General features: G+C 36.5%; 1 protein-coding gene across 2 annotated transcripts in view; it reads left to right on the top strand.

Annotated features, from left to right (window-relative positions):
• The window catches only part of RPGR (retinitis pigmentosa GTPase regulator), a 50,334-nt gene extending 38,401 nt beyond the window's left edge, over positions 1-11,933 (top strand). For both annotated transcript variants that reach the window (XM_045860615.1, XM_045860616.1), the window contains 4 exons: positions 4,999-5,145; positions 6,541-6,595; positions 7,890-7,981; positions 11,291-11,933. In XM_045860615.1, coding sequence (XP_045716571.1) covers positions 4,999-5,145; positions 6,541-6,595; positions 7,890-7,981; positions 11,291-11,488 — 492 coding nt within the window. In that variant the 3' untranslated portion in view covers positions 11,489-11,933. The remainder of the gene's footprint in view (positions 1-4,998; positions 5,146-6,540; positions 6,596-7,889; positions 7,982-11,290) is intronic.
• Positions 11,934-27,472: the final 15,539 nt, after the last annotated feature.

Below are 27,472 nucleotides of genomic sequence, written 5' to 3'. Positions count from 1 at the left end.
GGAGATAGATGTTCAGTAGTCAGATGCACACCTGGGTCTAGTGCTCAGGAGAGATTATGGAGTATCACCAGCACATATATATAGTTAAAACAGTGGAGTTGAATGAAAGGCAGCATTCACAGTGTGAAAAGGAACTGAAGACAAAATTCAAGGAAACATCAGTAGGCAAGAGGAGGGTGAGAAAGGGAAGTCTGAGAAGGAGGGGGAGTGCGAACACTTTCTAGGAAAGAGAGGTGCTGCCCAAGCCAAGGAAGGAGAAGTGTAGGACTGCAGAGAGGACCTGAGAGAGGCCCAGCAGAGGGCAGGGCAGAGCCCACATTACCAGCAAGAGTGAGCTCCAGGAAGTATGTTTTGCAGAGAAACAGAATCAGAACTACACTTTGAAAAATAATTATCAAAGAGCACTACTGACATATTTCTCAATTTAGTGAGGGAGATGTATATTCCAGAGACTTTGGTGCTCTTAGAAAAGAAAATCCTAAATGTTTAGGTGCTGTTACTATACACAGTGGTATATATAAGAGTAGGGTGTTATTGAAGTGAACTATTGACATAAGAGTCTGCAGTGCTTTAAATATCAGTGTGGGGTGGTGGACTCTGAGGGCAGGCATGATGGTTTTCAGTTTATCTGAGCAGAGTTGGGAAAGAGCATGGGCTCTGGAGTCCAGTAAGCCTAAGTTCAAATCTCAGCCCTTCACTGATTAGCTGTGTGGACACTTGCACAAGTTGGTTTTTTTTTTGTTTTTTTTTTTTTTAGCCTTTCTCGGTCTTATTTTTTCCTCTTTTAGTAAAGGAAGAAGGGGTCTTTTGATAATTAGTTAGCACATGAAACATGGTGGGAGTACTCAGCATATGGTGACTTGTACCGCTGTAATTATCCACTCAGGCCACATCAAGTCAGGTACAATGCTACCCTCTTGAGTTGTCAAGTCACTGGCTAATGTGTATGAGTTTTTTTTTCCCTGTGAACCTCACTTTTGTCTAGATATAGCATAGCAACTCCCAGAATATTAGCTTATGGAAATAGATCTGTGGGAATGAAATGGGTTACAATCGAAAAGCCTTAAATATGGGGTAGAGTGAAATTCTACCATTACATACCACACATGGGTCAAATACTGCCCCTTAACATTTGAAGCATGATGAAAGGCTGATTGCACTCACATGGTTAGCCTAAAATTTAAATGTTAGTGCTGTTATGGGGACCATAGATTTCTCTGTGTTCTTATGTTTTTATCAACACAGTTAAAAATAAGTCACACATACAGTGTAATCATGTATCATACATTTGTTTAAGGTGAAGAAGAAAATATGTTTTCTAAGGAAAAGGGAGAGAATAATAAAGAGTAAAAGTAAAAAGAGAATAAGACTATATACCATCAAAATGTTCTGTATCTTGAGCATTACGTTCATTTTTGCAGGCCTGCTGATGAGAGTCAAACTATTACGTATTTGGTGGTAGAAATGTGAGATTAGGAATGAAGTAAGGAATTGGTTCATAATTAGAAGGAAAAGTTTAGAATTTTGAAGTAGTGTCATTGGAAGCCAACAATTGGAAAGTCACAACTGGAAGCCCATGGGTGCAGTCTGGCCTGCAGATTTATCTTGTTTGGTATACAGCCCATGCAATTCTTTTGCCAACATTGAACTATCAGGAGATTTTACATTTAAAAATATTTTGTGGACTCTTGGAAAACCTGAGGGTCTGGGAGCATCGTTGCCTATGACGACCTTAACCTGTTGCCCAGGCAAGGCCTTTCCTCCATTTTCCTGCCACCTTGGGTGATACTGACAGGCATGCCTCCCTCTTCCCTTCTTGCTTGCTCTGGCTGCTGGGTTCCTGGAAGAGAAGAAAGGGATGTGTACAAGAGGGTAGAACAAATAAGTGAATGTTTTAAACAAACTGTTTTCTAGTGGTAAGATCTGGGACATTACAGCAAAAAAAAAGAGTGTCAAACTAGGGATCTATTTCTGGAGGGGCCTTTACAAAATCGCTTATATTTACATACAAATACTGTTTGCTCGTGTTTTTCCCGTCAGTAATCTTTTTAACTGCTAGTGTCATTTTCCTACTTTAGAGATAGACTGTAAAGTACATTAATTAGGCGCCTTGCTCAGGCAGTGACTAATGGAGAAAGACTTGGAAGGAGTGCTTACATCTTTGTATTTACTGCCCTTCCCACTCTCTACTGCCTCAGTGATTCCTAGTGTAATTAAAACTTACATGTTAAGTTCTTTTTGTCCTAAAGAAACCTTGAAATTGAGATTTTAAAATACGCACTTTTCTACCTGATGTGACTTAAAGTTTTATGTTCTATGAGCCTATTTGGAAAACATTTTGTACCCTGTGAGACCTTAGCATAAAATTTTATGCTTTATAGTTCTTCTTTTAAACTTTAAAAACTCTTGTGGAGTTAATACACGTATAGGAAAGTATAGCTCAATGTATATTCCACAAACTGAGCACACCTGTCTAGTTAATATTCAGGTCAAAGAAAAGCATGGTGTCAGCTCTCCAGAAGCTCTCCTTCACCCCCTTCTATCACTTCCCATCCCTCCTCCCATGGTGACCACTAGGCTGACTTCTGATAACAATCTCTAGGTTTTAAAGTGTGCAATATGATCGTATTCTTGAGGAAACTGAAAACTTATGAGGAATGTTTCATTTCTTGGTATTTCCCATAAGAAATGTAAAAGGCAGTGTCCTGGGCCAGACCAAAGACTGCAGCTTCCCATGCAGTGTCTGACCAATGAAACAAGGGTCCTTTTGTGGGAGCCAGGCCCATTCACTTCTTTACTGTGGTCTTAACACCAGATGCATTTCCACTGGCCACTCAAGACTACCTCTTTACTTCCTATGCAGTTCTGATGATAAGAATGTATTTAAACTTTATCCTTTCTTTTATAAAATGACAGTATTCTGCCAATCTCTCCTAAATTGTTTTGGTTTGAAGGTAAGTGCTATATGTGATTTAAAGTAGTTGTCCAGATGTGCATAAATTAATTTTAAATGTGCTTAATGAGTGCAAAGTGCTACAATTGATGTGATTTCTAGTGAAAATATCATTTTCTAAGAGCTTTCTCAAATTTAGAAAATGATGTAGTTCTTCATTGTTACAGATTTTCATAAAGGCAATGAGTAAAATTGTAGTTATTGTAGTTCATTATTAAGAAATGTGTTTTGCTTATTCCTGAAATAAGGTAAAATTTATAATAGCATGCTGTCCTTGTGGTTACATTAATGCCTTAGTTAGCTAGCACAATTGGAGTTGACCAAGTGCTAGATTAGCCAAACTCTCCAAGTACTGAGGACTTTGCCAGAACACAGCTCACTGACTCTCCTTCTGGGAGATAAAAGGGCTGAGTCTGCAATTCTCTGTGTCAGGAGCATTGTTATTTCTAGTTAACCTTCATTTATGCACATTTCTAAATACATCAATGTATCACCAGAAGTCTTAAATCTAGCAGCATTGTTTCTCATTCCCCTCCAAAGTCAAGCTCTTTCTGATCATTTTAGCTTCCCATAATGTGCACCTGATTAGGCCTAATGTGTAAAGTCACTTAGAGGGGAAATTATGCAGAAAAAAGGAAAGCCTTAGAAGTTCTTGGTAAATAGTAGCTATGTTGTAGTTAACCCTATCTACCCTAATCATGTCTTTCCTTGTGTCCTGTTCCCTTCTCCTGTGTTCCCCTCGTGCATGCACTGCCTCATGACCTTTGATTAACCTAAATCAAGCCTTCCCAGAGTAACTTCTGAAACTCTTTTTTTAAATCTCAAGGCTTTATTTCTGGATTGCTTGTCCTTAGTGGGAATGCTATTAGACCGCAACCTTAGTGCTACTTGCCTGAGGATGCTTCTTAGATCTTTTACTGAGTTTTCAAATAGAAACATATCCTCTCCCTAGCCTGAATCCTCTCACATTTTTATTTTTTCCAAAAGACAGATGGGTTAATTATTAAAGGCATTGTTTTCAAACTACCCACTAAAGATTCTGTTGGGTGTTAGGCTTATCCTTAGCAAAATGACCATGGAAGCTGACCATGAGAAGGTAATTACAGTGTTGAAGGGATATAAAGGACACATATGATCTGAGGCAAATAGGGCCAAGGTGAACTTTGTAAAAATGTTCTTTGAGGGAATGAATGGCACTGATTACTTATTTCCTTGCCTATTTTAAGGGTCATTTTACCATTAGTGAAGTACATAAATGAAAAGCATAGGAAAAAATCCAGTAAGGACACTAATCTCTTCATGATAACAGTAAGCATTATTCCACCCCAAATATGAAACTGCAAAAAAAACCCCAAAACACTCAGTATAGGAATAAAGATAAAACTAATGTTTTCTGCCTGTACTTAATAAGCATCACATGATTTATTCTCAGTCTAACAAATTCATAGATAGGCTGTTATCTAATTTAGATTAGCGGGAAAGGAGTCAGATAGACTAAGTTCTGCCTCAGTGTGGTATTCCCTTTGTTGTAAACAACTAAGAGCAAATCATTTAAACTGCTTTTGTCCCTTTATCTTTTCCCTAGAATGTAAGTAATTATGCTTACCTCTCATGAATAAGCGAATTGTACTTCTGAAATTATTTTAAATCCCTATGTTTTGGAAAATGAACATAATATGTAGATATGATTATGTTATAATGCACCAGTAGATAAAAAGCTTTTTAACTTCTTTAAAGTTTAAAAGCATTGATGCAGCCCTAATAGCATATTTAATATTCTTTCCATTTTAATCTTTTCATAGATGCTAATAGAATATTAGGGATTCTAGTTATTAAAAAATTAAATAGAGCAGCAGGCATAAAATCCTTGGTAATATACTGACTTCATATGCAGCATGGGTTATACAACTTTTATTTCTTTGACCTCAGTATTTGAATTCATATCCATGTGTTCATTGAGATGGCATGAATTATATATGAGAACAATACAAATCTCTATTTTTTAAAAAAAATTGATCTCTTCCCTGCTTTCAATTTTGCCATAGAATTGCAAACTTTCAGAAAATGAAGAACCAGAAGACAAGGAAGAGGAAGTTAATGAACATCTGGAAGGTGAGAAGAAAGCTGCGGAAGATAGTAAATGTGTTCCTGAATTTGGCCACAGTGAAACCAGCAACAACTCAGTTAAAAAGGTATTGATAACCATTGAAAGGGTATGATGATGTGTGCTTAAATCCTGAGGTCCTGCCTAAAAGAAGGCATATGGGTACCCTGATCTCTGCAGAGGGAAGATTCCAACTTCCTTTGGGAGGAGAAGTATTTCTATCAAAAACTTTGTTCATGCAAATTTATGAATGAGACACATTTTGTTTCTAGCCCTCTTTCTGTACTTCTTGGCAGTATTCTGTTTCCTGCATGAGAAATCAACTGATATGAGCCAGTATACAGTTGAGAAATTTAACAGTGAAATTCAGCATTGGGTCTTTGAAATGATGAAAATACAAAGTTTTTCATCACTGTACTGTACTGGTGACAGAAATGGGATATGTGTGTGTGTCCACATACATGTGTATATTTACATGTATAGGGACAAGCTAAAGTTCACAGCAGTATTTGAGGTTGTGATCAGTTCTTCAGAGATGCAGTCTAGAAGGAATTATTAATAAGAGGACTAGTAGGAGGTATCAATGAGAAAGAAAAAGCCATCCTAAATGTGGAGCTTTGGATGTCAAAAACATCTCTTCCATTTGGCAGTTTTGCCTAAGAGTGACCTTGCTAGGAGACAGTGGTACATTTGAATTCATTCATTTGCTAACACTACCCTGGATTAATTTCAAGTATGGAATTTAGAATTCCAACCTTTTCATTTTCATTGTTTGGACCTCTTATGCAAAACACTGAGTTAATCATGCCTTCTCATTGATAAAACAGTTATTACACTGGTCTGGGCAAGGCTCCTCTTTCATTATTGAAATTGATCCCCTTTTAGTCCCATTTCCCTTCTCCCTAAACATAGACAACCATTGAAACATGTTTGTCCTTTTATTTGAATGTATACTTGTAAAACATGTTTGTTGTTTTGTGCGCATGTATTTTTAATTTATAAGATGATATTGTGTTACAGAGGTCATTCTCTTTCTTAATACTTCTTTTTCCAAGAATCCTTGTTCTTATCAATAAAAAAATCTCTCAGTTATTGTTTTTTTTCTTCAGATGGAGGGAAAGATTCTATTTATAAGGTACATTTACAGTTAGGTTGATCCCTAAAATTTTTTAACGTAGAACTCATTAAACACCAACTTGACATTATCAGGTACTGAGCTGAATCATATACCAATTAATATTCTTGGATATTCTCTTAGTAGAATTCTTAAATTGTACAATTTTTTCAATCATACAGCGTAAAGCTAGGAGTAACTTTAGCACTCACTCAGTATCTAAGGCAAGAGCCCCAAACTGAAGTAATTGTCACATGTTTATGTTAATAGCTAGAGGCCAACTTCAGAACCCTGCTTAAAAAGTAAGACTGGGTTTTCTAGCACAGCACAAATATGTTTTTTATTATGTTGTTTCTTTATTGTTTATAGGACCAAGAAAACAAACAGGAACCAGCCATTTGTGAATACAATGAAAATCCAAAAGGTATGCGCTCATTTGACTTCAAAAGTATACTTTTAGAAAGGACAGATATATAACATGCATACATATGTACATATATATGCATATATGTGCCTTTATTGAGTAATTATAGCTTACACACATGTATTCTATATTATATTTTTTACTGTCACATGACCCTCATAACAAGCTATGAGATATGTGACATGATCTTATTTCTTCTCATTGGTAACTACCACAGCTTCTTCACATTAAAAATATTCATACTACTCCTAGGTTCTCATATGTCAGTGTCAAGTGGTTTAGGACGGCCTATTGACTACCTTTTTATTTTCATTTTAGTCAATAGTATTAAGTTGAACTTTTGCCCCAAATTTTGATTTGTATCTCTAGTGAGCACTGCTGGACCCCATTGCCAATGACCAGTCTAGCCTAGAGGCATAGCAAGCCATCTAGTTATTTCCCTTCAGAGACCAGACCTTAGTCTTTGATCTTACCCTGGACATTTAAGAGGAATCCTTTCCCAGGCCTAGCTCTTGGTATCAGAGAACAAGTGCTACAGAATAGAGGGACATATAGTTTCTACACCCAAGTCATCTGTGTTTTTGCTGTACAACCCCAGTATTATGTTTCCACACCATCACATCACAGTGTGTTTTACTGTGTTCCCATTACATGTAACTGTCATAATAGTAGATATTTTATCTGAACTTAAGCAGAGAAGAAATAGTTCCCTTAATAGTTTTTTCCAACTTTTGTAGAAAAAGTAGTCAGTTTTAGAATATTTTAAGAAAAATGTAAAATATGTATCTTAAGTATTCTTAGCACGTAGCCTAAAATGTTAAAAGGAAGTTAAATGTAATATTGAAACAGTTGATAATATAAATGAAAAGAGTGCATATGCTTCACGAGTATACTTTAAAGGTCATTATTCAGCTATGTAACATGTGGATTAATTTGGAACACAAAAAAATAACATGTCCATTTGAGTAAAAATAATTTAATTATAACTAGGTTAATTTTTAAAAAGGTAATTTGTATTTTACAGAAGTCTTTCCTAATATTTACTGTTACCTTTGTAGCTATATTTGGGTACTGGCCATCTAAACTTTTACAACACTGATCAGATCATTCTGGATTTTTTGCCTTAACTCATTTTTTCAGGAAATATGCAGTATAGACCTTTTCCATTACTCTAGTGGCACAGTCTTTTACTATTACTCCATAATTCAGGGATGATAGACTGTCACTGAAAGCATCAGCACTTTTCTTTTTCTCATTAGTTAGGAAACATTTTTCTAAATATATTCTATTGTAGGAAACGTGTGTGAGCATGGAAAGAGCAGTTCTGCAGAAAACCTGGGGGGTAGTGAATCCACACCAGCTAAAGACATGAAAGTATCAAAGAAGGTAAGTGAAATGAATTCATTTCAACATTAAGACCAAAGTATGGAATTACTCCTTCTGTTTTTTCTGTGGTGAGCCACATAATTTAACTTCTTTAATATGAGTTTTTATGCTTAGAAATGTGAAGAATTTCACATGAGGTTTCACATTTTTAACATGCATATTTGTTTATTGGACTTTAGATTGAGTCAGATGATTCTGCCAAAATTTAATAGCATATTTCTTTCAATCATCACATCATACTGATTCATCATACAATAAAAGATTTATAAAAAAACTTTATAGCTTAAATTATAAGAGTATAATAATCATGAGAGCCTAGAAGAGAGTAAGGGAAAGCCAAGAAATAGAGAGAATGAATGAAAAAATAAGGAGGGTTATGCTTAGAAAACATTATAACATGCTACTTCAGTCTCTCAGGATATGACCAGTGCCTGTTTTTGAGTTCTTAAAAGTCTGATGAATACATTTCTTCTCCTTGAAAGTAAGTTGCTCTTTAACTTTCAGAACTTGAAGCATGAGGCCATATTTCAGGGTAGAAGAGGAAACATGAAAGAAAATGAAAAAGAAAGGCATTGTTAATTCCTATTCAACCTTTAGGTCTCAGCTTAAATGTCATTTCCATATACAGGCCTTTCGTGACCACCAGTACTTATATAAATTATTTCGTCCCATTATTCTCTCACATGACACTCTTTTCTTATCCATAGTCACTATATGCTTTATGTCTCTCTCTCTCCCCACTGGCCTTCAACTCTGAGGACAGAATCGATAATCTGTCTTGCTTTCCAGGGTATCCTCAGCACTTACCACAGTCTGGGACATGGTAAATGCTGAGTCAATACTTTTGGTTGACAATGAATTGTAAAATGTAGGTGAGTAAGAAAGAGGAAAGGGTGAAGGTATAAAACCAGGATCCTCCGTTAGAGAAGTAAACAGCCTGTTTTTTTGCCATCTTTGGAGGTATATACCACTCTGAAATTTCTTTCAGAATTACTTTAGAAATTTCAAATGTTATTTTGGCCCTGATCCCCATACCGTTATCTTTTACTAAGAATTACTTCATGATCATTTTTATCTTTATAAAAATTGTCTTATAAATGTAGACTATTATACCCAAAAGGTAATTGTGACCTGGCTCAAAGGACACTTTGTTTTCTTTTTTTTAACCCTCACCCCAGGATATGTTTATTCATTTTAGAGAGAGAGGAGGGGGTGGAGAGAGAAAGACAGACAGACAGACAGACATTGATGTGAGAGAGAAACATTGAACAGTTGACTTCTGTGCATTCCCCAACAAGGGATCAAATCCACAATCTAGGTAGGTGCCCTGACCAGGAATCAAACCTACAACCTTTTTGTGTACAGGGCAGTGCTCCAACCAACTGAGCCACCTCGCCAGGGCTCAAAAGACACTTTGGAATTATCTTTGGAATTATAAAAGATGTATTATCATAACATTTGATCAAGGTTTAGGAACTTAATTCTCTGTCTAGTAGACCAAAACATTTAACAGATACTGCGTTGTGCTTCATTGCATTCCTGTGAATGTTTTTTCCAATTATAAGAGCTCAGGGAAGGACTCAAGGAAAGAAAATCAAATGTAAGGGAGGGAGGTGAAAAGTGAAAGAGTCAGGAGACATAAAAACTTAAGGAGAGGAAAAGTGAAGAGAAGCAGCAAATAAATAAATTAAAAAAATAAAAGAATGTTGGAAAACACACTTCTGACCAAATGAAATATGTGGTCAAGTTTCAGGGACTTTTCAGGCTCTCCAATCTTCAGCACAGGCTGTAAGTGGTGGGATTTAGGTATATTGGACAGGATAGAGGGCTGAGCCAGGGAAGGAATGCTGTGTGGGAGGCAGAATAGCACATACCTGTGGGAGCAGACCAAACAGGGCACCCAAGTGCCAGTGCCAGTCTATAAGATGATGGTAAGGTTAGTCCAGGATAAGGGCCTAGCTAAAGAATTCAGTTTTAAACTTTGATTCTGCTTGAATTCTCATTTAAACCTAATGGAAAAATATATTTCAATAAATACACATTTCCTTGGTTAAAGGAAAGAAACAAAAGGTAATGAAAATTATATTAAAAATCAAGCAATAATAAGTATATTCCCTACTTAAGGAATATGCTGTTATTCTACATACAGGGTTTAGCACAAATAATGCTCCCTTTTATTACAGAATCTTTTATTACAAAACCATAAGCATGTAATTCTGTAACATAACTATATCACACTCAAGCACACCATGTGATACTTTAGGTGAAATGCTCAAATTGCTGTCCATCTCATACGAGACATTCACGTACCCTACCAACAACACTGAAGCAAGCCTTGTGTTGAAAAAGGAAATAAATGACTTAAGATGTTTTCAGTCATTCTCACATGACATTTTTATCTACAGTATCTCTCACCTATGTATACTATCCAAGCCAAACAAATCAAACTGTTCTTAAAACCTCGAAAAAATGGTTCATTAATGCATATCAAAATAAACACGTGTTAGATTTTACCTCCTCCCCCTTCCTTAATTAGACAGACACTTTAAGGATAATCTTTCAAAAAGAAAAGAACTACACTATTGGTGTCTACAAGACAAAATTCACCACTGAATTTTGTTTTGATGATTTTAAATGTTTTAGATAGCCAGGTTAGGGTCCATGGTTTTGATTGGCAGCAGAAATCTTTTGGTAGGTGATTGTTATATACAGAAATTACTAAATACTGCATTTTAAACAACATATAGTCAATGCTGATTATTTGGACCTACAGTTAGCCACTAAGAAAATTGTGTTATTGGCTTGATTTCCTTCCACCCAAGTAAACTAATTAAAAAACCAGTAAGCTTTTCAGGTACTAAAAAGAATTTCTTTCCATCATGGCATTAGTTTATTTGTGTATTTACTTGGCATATATTAACTGGGTATCTCTTATGTGACAGGCACAAGGCTAGAGGCTACAGATAAAGGTTAAAGATCCAGTGCCAGTTTGAAGTCAATAGATTTCTTATTCATTGTCAATACTATAAATAAAAGTCTGAGATGAAAATTTCTCTGTCAAAAATATGCCTGTGGATTCTTGTTTTTCTTGGCAATTACCTTTTCTTTGCCATGTCTCAGTTAGTTTCTCAAGAAGGACTCATGATAGTCACTAGTAAAAGAAAAAAAGCTTATGGATGCTAAGAATGTACATATGGTGCCCTATAAAGATGGAATGAAATAATGTTAACACTTGTTGAAAATTATACCTCCAAATACTATTAAGTGAATATCTCACCTACTGAAATTCATTCTTTGTGTTTTTTCTAGACTTTCCTTTTTAAAAGAAAGAGTCTGAAAAGTATGCCGAGTAATAATGAGCCACTTCCAGAAATAAAATCAGTAGGAGATCAAATAGCTTTTAAAAGCAGTAAGAAGGCTTTTATACAGAACCTACTTGGGCAAAATAATCAGGATACGTCACCCCCAAATACTGAGAAAACATCAAAATCCTGTGTAATACTTTAAATATATATTTATGTGGTTGTCAAGCACATTGTAATTTATACTTGAAAAACATGACTTCTGAAGGAATGTTCCTGATAGCAAACTTGAAGATATAAGCTAATAATATGTTTTATTTGATTTGAATAGTATGACCAGTGTTGATATTTATTTATGCTAATGTTTTTATGAGCAGTTTCAAAATATGTATATCTCAAACTCTCCAAGGATTGTGGCCTTAACTGTTCAGTGTTCCATAAAAATATATTTTTATATGTGAAGGTTGAATTAAGATATTTCACAGTTTTTACTAAGTGATTTTACATCTGATAATTTCATAAGACAATATTTGCAACTTCAAGACACTGTAACGGTTTTAAATGTATTTGCAGTTATTAAAAACTGAATCAAAATTGTTTTTAATGAGCATATTTTAATAAACTATATCTGGTCTGTTCTACTGTTCAAATGGTCGACTATCAATACAACTTTGGGGTACTTGGAGTTATCAATGGATAAAATGGGGGCAAAAATCTGTCTAATTTTAAAATATTGAAAGCCATAAAATGGTTTTACCTCTGAGTAAAGGAAATTTCAGTATAACTATGTAAACAGTTTTATCTTCATAGAGAAACTGTTGAAATTTTTTTTGCCTGCCATTCCTTTCTTCAGGGAGATGATTTGGCATGGGGATGTTGCAGATTATATGGTGTGTGATCTGGAGTGTTTGACCACACCATAGATCACCACCACAGGAGAACCAAACATAGCCAATCTTGCTGTTTCAACTGTATCTAGCTAGCATTGACAGTGGTGACTAAGGTTGGCTCTATCACACAATGCTCTGCCATAGTAATAAAAAGGGTAAAACTGCTAAGCCTGCACTGAGATACTGCTTTCTTATCCCCACAAATGATGCTTATTTAATAGAGCAAACTATCTTGATTTTATCAATTCTAGCTTCTGAACATTTTCTTAATCACAGTGACAATTGCCCCATTTAAACAAAGAAAAAGAAACACCATCCTTGCATTTTATGCACAAGGGTCATAAGGATGTTAGTCTAGAATAGATGTGATTTTGAAATTTATAAAGTATGCTTTTATGTAAATACTGCATTTAGTGCAATTCTAATTTTATTAAAGGCAAATTTAATAAAATGCCTTGCTATTACCATTTAGAGTAATAGTACAGTATTGCAAAAATACATTGCCAAAATATAAAGTATAGGAGCCAAGTGGAAATAAAGTTCACAAACAGGACTAAGACATGCCAACCACCTATGGTAGGTAGAATTCTAAGATGGCCCCCAAGGTTCCTGCCTGCTGGTATACTTGCCCTAAATAATCCCTTCCCCTTGAGTGTGGGTGAGACCATGAATATGGTGAGATATCACTCTACTGCTTAGGTTATATTATATGGAAAAGGTGAAAGGTTCTGTAGCTATAATTTAAATTCTTGGTCTGTTAACTTTAAGCAAAAGGGAAATAACGCTAGGTTGGCTTGACCTAATCAGGTGAGCCCTTTCAAAGTGGTTCTAGAAAGCAGAGATGGAAGAAGTCAGATGTAGAGATGCTTTCCTATTGGCCTTGAAGAAGCAAACTGCCACATTATGGAGAGGACAATGTGCCAGCTTGTGGTGGTAAGGCTCTAGGATCTGAGGTCCTCCATCCTACAACTGCAAGGCACTGAATTCTGCCAACAACCAGTGAGCCTGGAAGAGGAACCCAATCCTCAGATTGGGACCACATGAGACCACAGCACTGGCAGATACCTTGGCTGAAGTCTTATGAGGCCCTGAGCAGAGACCCAGTTAAGGAGTGTCCAGGTGCCTGACCCATGAAAACTGTGAGATGATAAATATATGTAGTTTCAACCCACTAAGTTTATGGACATTGTCATGCAGTGATAGAAATTAATACCAGTTTTATTCTGGGTAGAGCCTCTCTATATGGTGGCTTCCTTTATCAAAACCTGTAAGGGAGAGAGTGAGTAGAGTCTGATAGCAAGACAAGTGTCACAGTCTTAGGTCACAATCATGGAAGTGACATCCCATTACTTTTGACATATTCTCTTGATTAGAAGCAAGTCGCAGACCCCACCCATATTCAAGATGAGGGTGTGACACAAGGACTTGAAGACTGGTAGGCAAGGATAACAGGGCCCATCATAGAGCCTACCTGCCATACCAGTCATTTGGCTGCTGATTGACAGGAAGAAAGGGAAGGGTTAGAGACCAAAGAAAGGGTTAAATCAAAACACTTAAAAGAGGTGAATATGAGACAGGCATAACCAAACTAACAAAATATCCTGCTTTGTCAGAGGTGTCAGAACAATTCAGACTTTTTAATAATGTGGTTCGTTGAGAATCAGCAACACTAAGAGCTGTTTTTCGTGGTACAAGCAAATACTTTTATAAAGTCCATTATAAAAACGTTATACCAACCATCTACCCTTGGACTGTGAATGCTTGTATTATATTTGGTTTCCAAATTTGGTTTTCTTTTTGGCTTTTACATTGAAATACTTACTGAACACTTCCTACATGCCAGATACTATGCCAGATTCTAAGAAAATAGAAGTCACAGTTAACATGGAGTAAAATGAAAAAAGTGCACTATCATTTGGAGATATTAAGGCAATTAAAAAACCTAAGTTTCCTAATTGGATGGAAAAGATTAATGAACACTAACCTTCAAACAAACAAACAAAAAAAACTAAGCTAAAATATTTGAGAACTCAAAAAAGACAGAAAAGATCTTGTGAAAGATCTTGTGAAAGATCTTTTATCAATTCTTTTATTATTATCAGAGATCTTTTATCAATTCTAACAAAAATTGATCAGTTTATACTAGTTTCAAAAATAAGAGCAGTTACATTATCAATAACCTTATAGCTTTAATAAAAAGTGAAGTGATTATTTTTTTATTTTTATTGTTGACACTATTACAGATGTCTTCATTTTCCACTCCTGACATGATTATTTTAACCCCTAAACTATCCCCCTCTATTATCATTGCCATTAATTTCTCTTTCTTCTCTATAGTACTGTTACTTCAGATGTTTTTTACTGCCATTTTGGGGACCTGAAAATAGAATCTCTTGACTTGAACATTAGGGGGTTATTGACATTGTTCAAATTATTATGGATGAAATATTAAATAGATACTGATTTACAGAATTCCAGTAGTGATAGGATTTTAAGGTATTATGAAAGAGCATACAATTCCATGTCAAAACATTAAAGATAAAGGAAAAGTTGGTAGTCACTAAGACCCTCCTTTATATGAAGAAGAAACTGTACAATTCTGAAAAGGTGCTTTACATTAGTTTCCTCGTGCTCCTGTAAGAGAAGACCATAAACTGGGAGGCTTGAAAACAATAGAAATTTATTGTCTCACAGTTCTGGAGACCAGAAGTCCAAAACAAAGGTTTTGGCAGGGCCATGCTCCCTCTGAAGGCACTAGGGATGTTTTATGCCTCTTCTAACTTCTTATAGCCTCGGGCATTCTTTGGCTTATAGATACATGATATTATTTCAATCAGTGCCCACACATGGCATTCTCCTTACATTTCTTCACATTGTCTTCCTTGTGTGCATGTCTCTTTCTATTTCCAAATTTTCTTTTTTTGTAGGGATACCAGTCATATTGGAATAGAACCCACCCTGATGACCTCATTTTAACTTAATTACCTCCTTAAAGACACCATTCCAAGTAATATCACATTCTGAAGTGTACTGGGGGTTAGGACTTCAGTATATCTTTTAGGGGAAACACAATTCAACCCATAGCAGTGCTTCAGTTAGGAAGAATGTAAGAGACCAGAGTCTAAAAATTGACTTTTTTGTGTGTGATCTGTTGCTCTCAAACAGAAGCACTGTTATGGGTAGAATCATTTTCTAGCACTGAAGTGGAGAGTGAAGAATGAGAAAAGTGATATTCCATGTGTGTGTTGTTCTTCGAGTACCTTGTGATGCCCATGGCACTGACCACATCTAATTTATCACATGTACTACTACATATAGTGCACATGGCTGTGCATAACATTTTATATACTGTAAAATATATTTTATAGGATTTAACTCCATGATTTTTTATATATTTTTAAAGACTTCTTTTCATTTGGATAACAAAAATTAGAAAGGTTCAGCCACACCTAGGTTACCAAAAGGAGATGGTTCTATTATAAGTGCTTAACCTGCTTTCATCTTAAATAATCATGGCTCCCCAGGCCTACCACCAAAAGGTATTTATTTTTTTTAAAGATTTTATTTATAGCCACACCAGCCAGAGCAAGGTACTGAATGTTTAAAGTAACATACAATCAGTCAAATTAGCTGTGAAAACCTACTAAATACAAGCTCTGATTTGGTTAACAGCCTCTAGAACACAAACACACACATAAACATGCACACTGCTTCTAGTGAAAATCATCGCAGATCCAGAGTTAAGTCCAACAAACCACAGTTGCACTTACTTGAACACTTTGGCTTTATATACCTAAGAAGTCTAAACTGAGCACACAGGGCAGAATTTAGAAAAGTTTTTTTTAAAAGACAGTTTTTTCTTTCTCTGTGATTATTCATGAAATATGAACATCATTTTTCTATGTCAGATATCCTATGTTGATAGATATACAAATATATAGAAATTATAATAATTCATGTTAGTATGGTATATTTTTACTCAGACACTTTTTTGAATGGGAAGCATTCAGCAAAGAGACTGCAGACTTGGTTTTCTCCATTCTGGGCACCAAAATCTTGCCTACAGCCAACAGCCAGAGACACATAACACATGGAGGAAGCATTTCATCCAGAACTTTATGAAGACAACTTAGACATTTACTGAGAGTCGTAAGTGTGTATATTTTATTAGGATAAAGCATACTTATACAAAATAATTATAACATTAACATTCAATAAGAGTTTGTGTATCACATGTTATTCTAAAAGCATTCATTAACACATTTAACCTTCATATTAAGCCTATGAAAAAATTTTACCTCCATTTTCAGATGGAGAAATGAGTCACAGAGAAAACAAAAGCTTAAGAACAGACAGCTCATAAGTGGGGTTTCTGACTATAAAACCTGTGCTCTTAGCCACTACCCTTTAAATTATGTAGAGTACTGTCATCATTTAATTCCCTATATTCATTTTCATTTTATCTGTCTGAAGAATTAGTGAATATTCTTAACCAGGTGTGACTATGAAAATAGTCTTCATTTTTAAGTATTTTTTATTGATTATGCTATTAGTTTTCCCAATTTTCCCCTTTATTCCCCCTCCACCTTGCCCCCCAACCCTCCCGCTTTCCCCGCCTTAGTTCATGTCCATGGGTTGTACATATAAGTTCTTTGAGTCCTGTTTCCTATACCATTTTTATCTCTCCCCATCTCTTTTATGCCCACTAATTATGCTTCTTCTTCCCTGCCCCTTTCCTCCCTATTTCTACCTTTCCCCTACCCACTGAACTCCCTCTTGTGTGATGTCCATTTCTCTGATTCTGTTCCTGTTCTGGCTGTTTCCTTAGTTTTTATTTTCATTGTTTTTTGTTGTTGTTGTTGTTCATTTGTTGATAGTTGTGAGTTTGCTGTCATTTTACTGTTCATATTTTTGATATTCTTTTTCTTAGATAAGTCTCTTTAACATTTCATATAATAATGGCTTGGTGATGATGAACTCCTTTAACTTGACCTTATCTGGGAAGCACTTTATCTGCCCTTCCATTCTAAATGAAAGCTTTGCTAGATTAAGTAATCTTGGATGTAGGTCCTTGCCTTTCATGACTTCAAATACTTCTTTCCAGCCCCTTCTTGCCTGTAAAGCTTCTTTTGAGAAATCAGCTGATAGCCTTATGGGAACTCCTTTTGTAGGTAACTATCTCCTTTTCTCTGACTGCTTTTAGGATTTTCTCATTGTCTTTAATCTTGGGTAACTTAAAGATGATGTGCCTTGATATGTTCCTCTTTGGGTCCAACTTCTTTGGGACTCTGGGCTTCCTGGACTTCTTGGAAGTCTATTTCCTTTGCCAGATTGGGGAAATTTTCATTTATTATTTGTTCAAATATGTTTTCAGTTTCTTGCTGTTGTTCTTCTCCTTCTGGCACCCCTATAATTTGGATATTGGAATGTTTCAGGTTGTCCCAAAGAATCCTCAGCCTCTCCTCATCTTTTTTGAATTCTTGTTTCTTCGTCCTGATCCAGTTGGATGTTTATTTCTTCCCTTTGTTCCAAATCGTTGCTTTGAATCCTGGTTTCCTTCCTGTCACTGTTGGTTCCCTGAATATTTTGCTTTATTTCATTTTGGGTATCTTTCATTTGTTCTTTAATTTTTTGACCAAGCTCAATCAGTTACAGGAGCATTTTGACTACCAGGACTTTAAATTCTCCATCAGATAGGTTGGCAATCTCCTCATCGCTTAGTTCTCTTTCTGAGGTTTTGCTGTGTTCTTTCATTTGGGCCATATTTCTTTGTCTTGGCTCACCTGATAAGTTGTAAGGGGGTGGGACCTTAGGTATTCATCCAGGTCAGGCAACCCTCTTTGCTGCCAGAAGAACCTTCCACACTGCCTGTAGGGGAGAGGCCAGAAAGAGAACAGTGCAGCTTGCCTGCTCATCTCTAGTGCACTTTTCAACAGACTCTTGTGTGAGACTGGAATTATCTCCCACCACTTCAACCCCAGCCTTAGCCCACAGTCCACTCTGAGTCTCAGTTTTCCCCTTAAGTCAGTCCCTCTGCAGAGCTTAGGAGTCAACCCCGCCCCTCAGCCCCCTTGCAGGGGTTTTTCTGAGTCGGCCTGTGCGGTCCACCTTACCAGTCTGGTTGTTCTGGTTGATTTTTTATTTACTTCCTTGGTTGTCAGAGTTCCATGCAGTTTGATTTTCTGGTGATTTTGGTTGTTTATTGATTTTAGATTGGTTGTTATCCTCCTTTTGGTTGTGGGAGGAAGTGAAGGGTTTCTACCTAAACCTCCATCTTGGCTGGAACCAAAAATAGTCTTCATTTTTATCTTGTTTTGCTCTACTTGACTCCAGTTTTGTTGATGAGTCCTATTCTGGGTGTCACATTGTCATCTCCTTTGAGGTCTGTTAAATTAGACTATATATCTATATTAGCTTTGTGTTGGGTCAACTTAGCTAACCCAAAATTATGTTTCCCAGAATTTACTTTCTTGTGTGGTTCTAGTTTCTGGTTGGCCATGAGAGATTTTAGAAGGTAGAGATGAGTGATAGTCATTCTCTGAAGGTCAGTGTTGGGTGCTAGGCAATACCACAGTGCGCAATACCACAGTGCGCACATTGCTCATGATGTGTTGGCTTACCTTGTTAGCACAAGGCAGCAGCTGGACCCACAGATTCTTGTCCTTGTGGGTTTCTCTTTGTCCTTATGGGTTCCTGTTTGTCCTTGCTCTCTCACACTTCATGTTCAACTTTTCTGGCTGCTAGTCTTGCTGCTTACAGTGACTTCAGGCTCATCACCATATGCAGAAACAACAGGTCCTCATACAGTTCCTTACCAGCTTCCTCACTTGCTTAAGGTCTAATCCTTATCATAAATTCCAAATTCTGGAGGTAGGATTGAGCGTGGGAGGTGGGGGTAGGTGGGGTAGGGTGAAGTGATGGCAGGAAAATAGAGACAACTGTTCTTGAACAACAATTAACAAAATTAAAAAATCCAAATTCCATGTCACATATTGAATATGAGTCCATAAGGTGGGTATTGCAGGTGGGTCTGATCCACATAGTCACTTAAGGACACAGGCCAATGGAGATGCTGACATCTCAACACTTGTGTTTCATGATTGCTGAGAGAAAGAGAGAGGGACTGGATGACTTTTAAATGCTTTGCCTCAAAAACGACAGATGTTACTTCCTCAAGCCCTTTAGCCACATGACTCTATTTAACTATAAGGTGGACTTAGAAATGTGGAGAAACATATACGGTGACCAATAAGTGCCTCTTCTACAGTCCACACTTCTGTTCACCAGATCTCTTTTTGCTTCCATCTTCCATTTAGTGGATGCTATTGGTGCTCCACCTCGTCTTTATCAAGGAGGTGCATGCATCCCTAGTTGCTGTGTTGACCAACAGGTCACAGCTGCACGTTCTGAAAAGTTGCCCTTAGCCAAAGGGAAGCCTTCTTGAAAAGTTGATGCTTCTATCCCTGGGGAGTGGACCTCAGCCAGTAACTGAATGACACAGGGTTCCAAGCAATCTCCTTGCTTCATTGTGGGAATAACTATTCCGTAGTATCAGAGTGCATTTATTCTATATCTAATACTACATTTTTGCTTACATTTCCCCCTGCTATATTTTCCTTCCCTATATTCCTTTATCTTGAGAACATGCCCCCAACAAATCACTTGAACAAGAATCTTAGACTCTACTTCTACGTAATCTCATCTAAAACATTCCTACACAATGAACACCTTCCACTTTCTCCAATGGAGACCATCAGAGTCCCATCTAATCAATGACTCTAGCTCACAATCCTGCATTTCTGGGTAATGCGTGGTAATCACATCAGGACCAGCCTTGGTTCTTCTTGGTTGAGAAGACTAACAAAGTAGACAAATTATCTGGCCTGCCCTTAAACATACACCTAACATATAGTGGCAGAAATAAACACTCCTACTTAGAAGAAGAAGGGAGACACACACAGACGTTACTGGAACGTAGCAATTTTAAAAACCTGTTTTGTAGATGTTTATAGGCCCCTATGCCAAGAGTGAAGGACCTTCTGAGTTAGGCCCTGATTTTTTCTCTGGAAGGAACTCCACTGTGCACTCTTCTTTATAAACCCTGGATCTGCCTTCTGGAGGTTCTTTTTCTATCATGCTCCTTCCCATATCTGAAGTAGTTATTGAAAAAGTACTTATGTGCTCCTTGAGTCTGTATAGCTTTCTTAGCTGCCCTTAGAAGATTGGAAATTAAAATTTGTTTTAAGTGTTAAATAGTCAAAGACTTGCTTTGTTTTATTTGTTTTTGCTCAGGCTTGTGGCTTCCCAACAGTACAAGACTCATAAAAACTCATTAGACTTATCAATGGATGAATGGGTAAATAAAATGAGTTGCATCCATATAATATATCATTTGGCCATAAAAAGGAGTGAAGTAGAGACACAGGCTACAGTGTGGATGTACCTTCAAAGCATTATGCTTAAGTGATAGAAGTCAGATACAAAAGATCACAGATTATATCATTCTACTTATGTGAAATATCAATAATAGGTAAATCCACAGAGACATGAAGTAGATTAGTGGTTTCTAGGGGCTAGGAGGAGGAGAGAATGGTAAGTGACTGCTAATTGGAGTGATGAAAAGTTTCTGGAATTATGTAGTTAGGATGATAGTTGTACAACTTTGTGGACATAACTAAACACCACTGAGTTATACATTAAAAATAATAAAAACGTACTAGATTTCCTCATATGTGATGGTAGTGAATGCCATGTAACAATCTACATCCCACATCTTTCTCCTGATTCAATGGTGAGGGAATCTAAAAGAGGTCAGACAGGGCCATAATCTTAATCATATCTTTTGCCTGAGTACTTTGATATAAGTGAGTAATTTTATTGAAGGTTACACACTTAATCTGATTCTTACCCTATAGTAGTTTTGAAAAAATAGCTTTATTGAGGTATAATTGAAATACAATAAACTACATATTTAAAAATATACAATTTGATATGTGTCTATATACATATATACAGATATACATATATATGTGTATGTATATAGATATATACTCAATGAACATATCTGTCATTCCCAAAAGTTTACTTACATATCTTTTTTTTCACATTTTTTATTGTTGTTCAAGTACAGTTGTCTCTATTTCCCCCGCTACTCTCCCCACCCCAGCCATCCCCACATCCCACCCTCTGTCCTACCTACCTTTGACTTTGTCCCTGTGTCCTTTATACATGTTCCTGAAAACCCTCCCCCTTACCCCCCCATTATCCCCTCCCACCTCCCCTCTGGTTATTGGCAATTTATTCTTAATTTCAATGTTTCTGGTTGTATTTTGCTTGCTTGCTTGTTTTGTTGATTAGGTTCCACTTATAGGTGAGATCACTAATGCATCTTGTATAACCTCTCTTTTCCACCCCTCTACACCCCCTCCCTCGGGCAATCACTGATCAGTCTTCTATCACTATAGATTAGTTTTCATTTTCTAGAATTTATATAAATGGGATAATACATTATATACTCTTTTTTATCTGGCTGAATTTGCTCAGCATAATTGTTCTGAGTGGAATGTCTGGGTTGTATGGTAGGTATATGGTTAACTTTTTAAGAAACTTCCAAACTATTTTTCAAAGTAACCATTTATACCATTTTACATTCCTACCAGCAGTATAGAAGAGTTCGAGTTTTTCTACATATTATCTAATACTTGGTATATGTGGTTAATCTTTTAAATTTTATCCATTCTAAAAGGTATGTAGTGATTTCATTATGGTTTTAATTTGAATTTTCCTAATGATGTTGAGCATCTTTTCTGTGTTTATTTACCATCCATATATCTACTTTGGGAGATTATATTTTCTAATTTTGGGGGTATTGTTATTATTTTTTTATTGAATTTTGGGAGTTCTTTATGTATGTTGGACATGTGATTTGCCAATATTTTCTCTCCATCTGTGGCTTGTCTTTTAATTTCCCTAACACTATCTTTGATAGAGCAAATGTTTTCTAATTTTGATGAAGCCCATTTAACATTATTTTCTTTTCCTTTATGGATTATGCTTTTGGTGTCATGTCTAAGAAATCTTGCCCTACTCCAAGGTCACCAAGATTTTTCCCTATGTTTTCTTCTAGATATTTCGCAGTTGAATGTTTTACAGTTAGGACTATGAGTCTTTTTTGAATTAGTCAATTCAAAATTCATTATTCATTATCAAGAGGAATGAATTTTGAGTGAATGTTTGTCTTTAATGTGAGGTTTGGATCCAAGTATTTTTTATTGGCATATGAATGATTAATTGTTTAATTTGTTGAAATAACTATCTTTTCTCCACTACACTGCTTTTGGCACCGTTGTCAGAAACCAACTGAAATAATATGTGTAGGCCTCTTTCTGGACTTTCTTTTCTATTCTATTGATCTATTTGTCTACCTTTATGTCAATACTTTACTGTCTTCATTAATGTAGCTTTTTAATAAATATTGAAGTCAAGGAGTGTCATTCCTCCAAAATTTATTGTTTTTCAAAGTTGTTGTAACTCTTCTGGGTCATTTGTATTTCCATATTCATTTTAGAATCAGTCTGTTAATTTCTATTTCAAAAGCCTACTGTGATTTAGATTTGGATTGAGTTTAATATATAAATCAGTTTGGGGGAAATTGACATTTTAATAGTATTGAGTCTGATTCATGAACTTTAATTTCTCTTAACAATATTTTATTGTTTCTTATATTCAGATCTTGAAGTTTTGTCATATTTCTCAATACTTCATAATTTCAATGCTTTGCAAATGGTGTGATATTTAAATTTAAATTTCCAATTTTTTATAATAGGATAGAGAACCCACTAGTTTTTACTACTTTTTTTGTAGATTCCATTGAATTTTCTATATAGACAATCATTTAATCTTTAAATAGACAGTTTTACTTTTTTCTTTCCAATCTGAATCCACTTTATTTCATTGAATTGCTGATTGCACTGGCTAGAACTTAAGCACAATATTGGAGGAGTGGCAACATTGGACATCATGATCTTAGGGGAAAACATTCAGCCTTTCACCGTTAAGTATGATATCAGCTGCAGTTCTTTGGTAAATAAGTGCTCTTTATTCAGTTAAAGAAATTTCCTTCTAGTCTCACTTTGATGAAAACTTTTTACCAGGTATGGATGTTGAGTTTTGTCAAATACTTTTTCTTTTGAGATTATCAGACAGTTTTTCTTATGGTCTGTTCATGTTGTGAAATACATTGATTGAATTTTGAATTTTAAAGGTAGTTTTTAGTCCTATGAGTTTATCATAGGACTAGAAAAAATTTGGTCATTTATTCCTGTACTATCGTTTGATTCAATTTGCTGAAATTTAAAGAATTTTTATATCTGTGTTCATGAAGGAAATTGGTCTGTAGTTTTTTTGGTGATATCTTTGTTTGCTTTTGCTATCAGAGTAATAATGTTGGCCTCATAGAATGAGTTGGGATGTATTCCTTCCTCTTCAATTTTCTATGATTTTCTGAAAATTGGTATTATTTTTTCTTTAAATGTTTGGTAGAATTCACCAGTGAAGTCACGTTAGCCTGGAATTTTCTTTGTGGGAAGGTTTTTAACTACACATGTTGGCTCTTAAATGCTAAAGCCTGTGAATGGTGCATCACACTTCTCATAGCCAGAACCAACCATATGGTTCCACCAAATTGCAAGAATGTTAGGAAATGTAGGGGAAGACATAGATATTTGATAAGTAGTAAATGTCTGTGCCATAGGGTCTTTTGGAAAATGTGTTAAAAATATGTTTACATGAGTAATGGCTCAAAGCTTAAAATGTTGAGATGTAGCAACTATATTACTATGCAGGTTCATCCCCTCTAACACTCTGCAGAAAGCCCATTGCTTTTATCACACAGCTCTGGAAATAAGATCACATTCCCTGTGCTGTGGCTCTGTTCTCTGAAGTTCAATGGAAACTCAGTTTTCTCCTCCTATGGCTTCTGTTCCATACTGGTGAGGGAGAGGATTTTGTCCAAGTTAGGTTTTGGCAGGAAAAATAATTTCTAGATTGGAGCCAAGATGAAGTGGTTCCTTAGCCTTATGGAAATACGAATACTATGACTTCCTGTCTTACACTATAAATATCCCAGTGTCTGCAGCAGCTTCTCTTGGCTGTGGAACTATTTAAATATTTCATGTCCTCCAATATTTGGACTATGAAAACCCTCAAAAGTTTGAATTTTGTTAATATTTTCATGTTATTAACATTAATTTCTTAGGCATATGAGGTGTATTTGATCATAAATTAAGAACTTATTGGAAATTATTTCATTCAGGCACATGCCAAGATGCTCTGATAGAGACTGACTATTAAGTGGCTTATTTGAGGTATATGTCTCTCAGATCACAATTCAGAAATGTATAGCCCAAGATCAATAAAGCTACTCTGTGATCCTAAATATGGGTCTTCCATTTATTTCATGGCTCACTATGGCTTGAGTTCTTATAATCACCCAGTCAAGCTTGAAGGGAAAGTCTCAGGAGAGCACATCAATGTTCCATTGTATGGGGACAAATTTAAAATAGCATATGTTACTGCTGCTTATATCCAATGACCAGAACTTAGTTTTATGACTAAACCAAATTGCAAGAAAGGCTGAACTATTATCCTAAACTAGGAATCCAAGTGCCTAATAAAGTTTGGGAGCTCTATTATTAAAGAGAGAGACTGGATATTTGTGGAAAGTGAGTGGGGTTTTAGGAGTGCACAATATTGGCAGGAAAGTAGAAAGATTTGGAAACAAGCAAAAGAAGGGCAGCATTGGGTGGGGGTTTGGTGCTCAGGAAAATAGGCACTATAGGAACACTCAAGACACTGCTATTGAGTTAAAAAAAATACTCCATTTTGTCATTTTTCTGTCACTTGTTCTAGATTCAAAATCCAAATGACCAAGAAAAGGTGCCTGCCTTACACTGTTTGGGGGAAATAGGAAGAATCAGATGAATGTTACCTCCCGAAACCTCTTGGGTATCCAGAGTTGGAGAGGGAGCTATTTGGATTCCTAGTACCACCAGATTTTTCTCAATGGGAGAGGTAGTTCCCCGGAAAGAAATTGAGGTACCATTTGGAAGGAGTGTTAGGCTATCACAAAACACACATTTACCATAACAATAGCTCCCAATATTTGCCAGAATATTGGTCCCATCTAATTTATTTGGCCATTCCAAAAAACAAGGTTGTGTCTACCCTAAAAAAGAAGTCGCCATTGTATCCCATATGCTGCCAGTATCTAGGTTTTATTGATGCTTTCTTTGTATTTCCTTCTGTCTATGCCTTCTTTCCCCTTCTCTGTGTGTTTTCCAGGCCTTTTTTTCTGTTTCATGATCTACCCATCCTTGGCTAGGATGCTTGGGATACAAATGAGAAAAACCTTAGGGAGTCTGGGAAAGCTTTTCTGAAATGTCACTTAAGATCTGGAAGTAAGGAGCAGTCACCTAGAATAAGGAATTGGAAAAACAAGCAGGAGGAAGAGTGTGTGCAAACACCCCAAGACAGAAAGGAACAGAGTGCAAACAAAAAGAAGGTCAATGTGACTGCAGAACAGAGAGTGATGGGAATAGTGGTGAGAGCTGAGGATGGATAGGTAGACAAGGTACAGATCAACAGACCCTTGTATGCTGTGCTTGAAATCTTGTCCTTTTGTCTACTTGGACCAGTAATCAACCAAAGGGTTTTAAGCTGGTGAGTGATAGTTTGCTCTGGATGCAGCAGGTGGTGAGTGTATTGAGGTTGCAGGAGAGACAGGAATGGATGCAGGAGACTACTTAGAAAGTCATTGATAGGAATCCAGGTAGGAATCCAGTGTGTAGTGATGAAGATGGAGCAACATAGCAGAATTCAAGCAGAATAAGGAGGAAAGTCAACTGAACTTAGGGATGGGTTGGGTGGAATGGAAAAAAAGGAGTCAAGGATGAATAGTGGTGCCAGTCATAGAAGCAAAGGATATTAGAGGATAATTAGTTTTGCAGGTTACAGGTCTTGAATCTTTTCCATGTATGTAGAGTGGGAAATGAATTATAACAATCAAGAGAGGTTATATAGTAGAGTTAAGAACACATAGGAGAGCCTAAAGATACACATTTACGAGTTTTCAGTGTTTAGCTGGTAATTAAATCTGTCTGAATGAGGTCACTGAGGGAGAGACTAGAGAGATTCTCATGGCATTCAATATTCAGTGGTTTCCCAGAGACTGATGGGTGGCAAAAGAGACTAAGCAGCATTCATAGAGGTCAGAGGCATGATGGTGTGGTATCCTGGAAGATTAAGATTGTTAGGGTTACTAGAAGTAATAGGTAGTCATTAATGTTGAGAGCTTCTAAGAAGTATATAAAGGTGACAAGTAACATGTCTGTTGGTGCAAATGACACGCAGGTCACGACAACAAGAATTATTTCAGAGGAAGAGTGTGAGCAGACCCAGATTGGAGTAGGTTGATGGAGGCAGAGAGTTTGTACAACTTTTTTGAAAAGGAAAAAATGAGTTAGAGGAAAACTATATAACGTGACTATCATGCAATAGCATTCATTTGAGAATAAGATATACTAAACACTGAGTTTCATTGTACCAGATCATGCATCAAGAGACACATCACTGTGTATTCTTCTTTTAAAAATGTGAGAGCATAAAGCAAGGTGCCTATATCTTATATGTCCAAACAAACAGAAATTGGACCCACTCTGGCAGAGAAAAGGGCCAGAGCAGTGCAGGAAAGCTTCAAGCAGCCGCCTGAATATATTACTGTAGAATCCCAATGCTGATAGCTCAGAATTTTTATTTAGCTTGAATATGTTCAACTCTTGAGTCCCTTCGTGCAAGTCTTATAACTTTTCCATGCAGCAAGTTTGCTTTGGCTACTTACCAGGGTCAGAGAAAGGCTGATCCTTGAAAAACACTTGGCACAACAACAACAACAAAAAATCCAACAGGATCTGACTAAATGAAGCATTTCATTAGTTATCACTAACAGCATGATGCAACCCAAGAAGGACTATTAACTCATTGTTTCTAAACTTGGCTTGTTTTTGTACTTGGCTGGAGCCCTCAGAGCTCTGGCCAAGCAGCAGGGTTTCTGCATGTGCGCTGGCCTGCTTGAGGACCTCACAATGAGCCAGAAACTTTCAGGATCCAAGGGAGGTTTTTAGGAAAAGGAGGAGAAAGGGCATGGGTACAACCACAGGGAGAGGCATCCTATTCAGTACACACACATACAGGGGATGTGTGTTAACTGTTCTTGCAGCTGGAAGCCCTACTTCAGCCTCCAG

Source organism: Phyllostomus hastatus, unplaced genomic scaffold (genome assembly GCF_019186645.2).
Source record: "Phyllostomus hastatus isolate PE091 unplaced genomic scaffold, TTU_PhHast_1.1 phas_scaffold_200, whole genome shotgun sequence".
In the NCBI taxonomy this organism is placed as follows: domain Eukaryota; kingdom Metazoa; phylum Chordata; class Mammalia; order Chiroptera; family Phyllostomidae; genus Phyllostomus; species Phyllostomus hastatus.
This window is presented reverse-complemented; position numbering and strand designations above follow the sequence as displayed.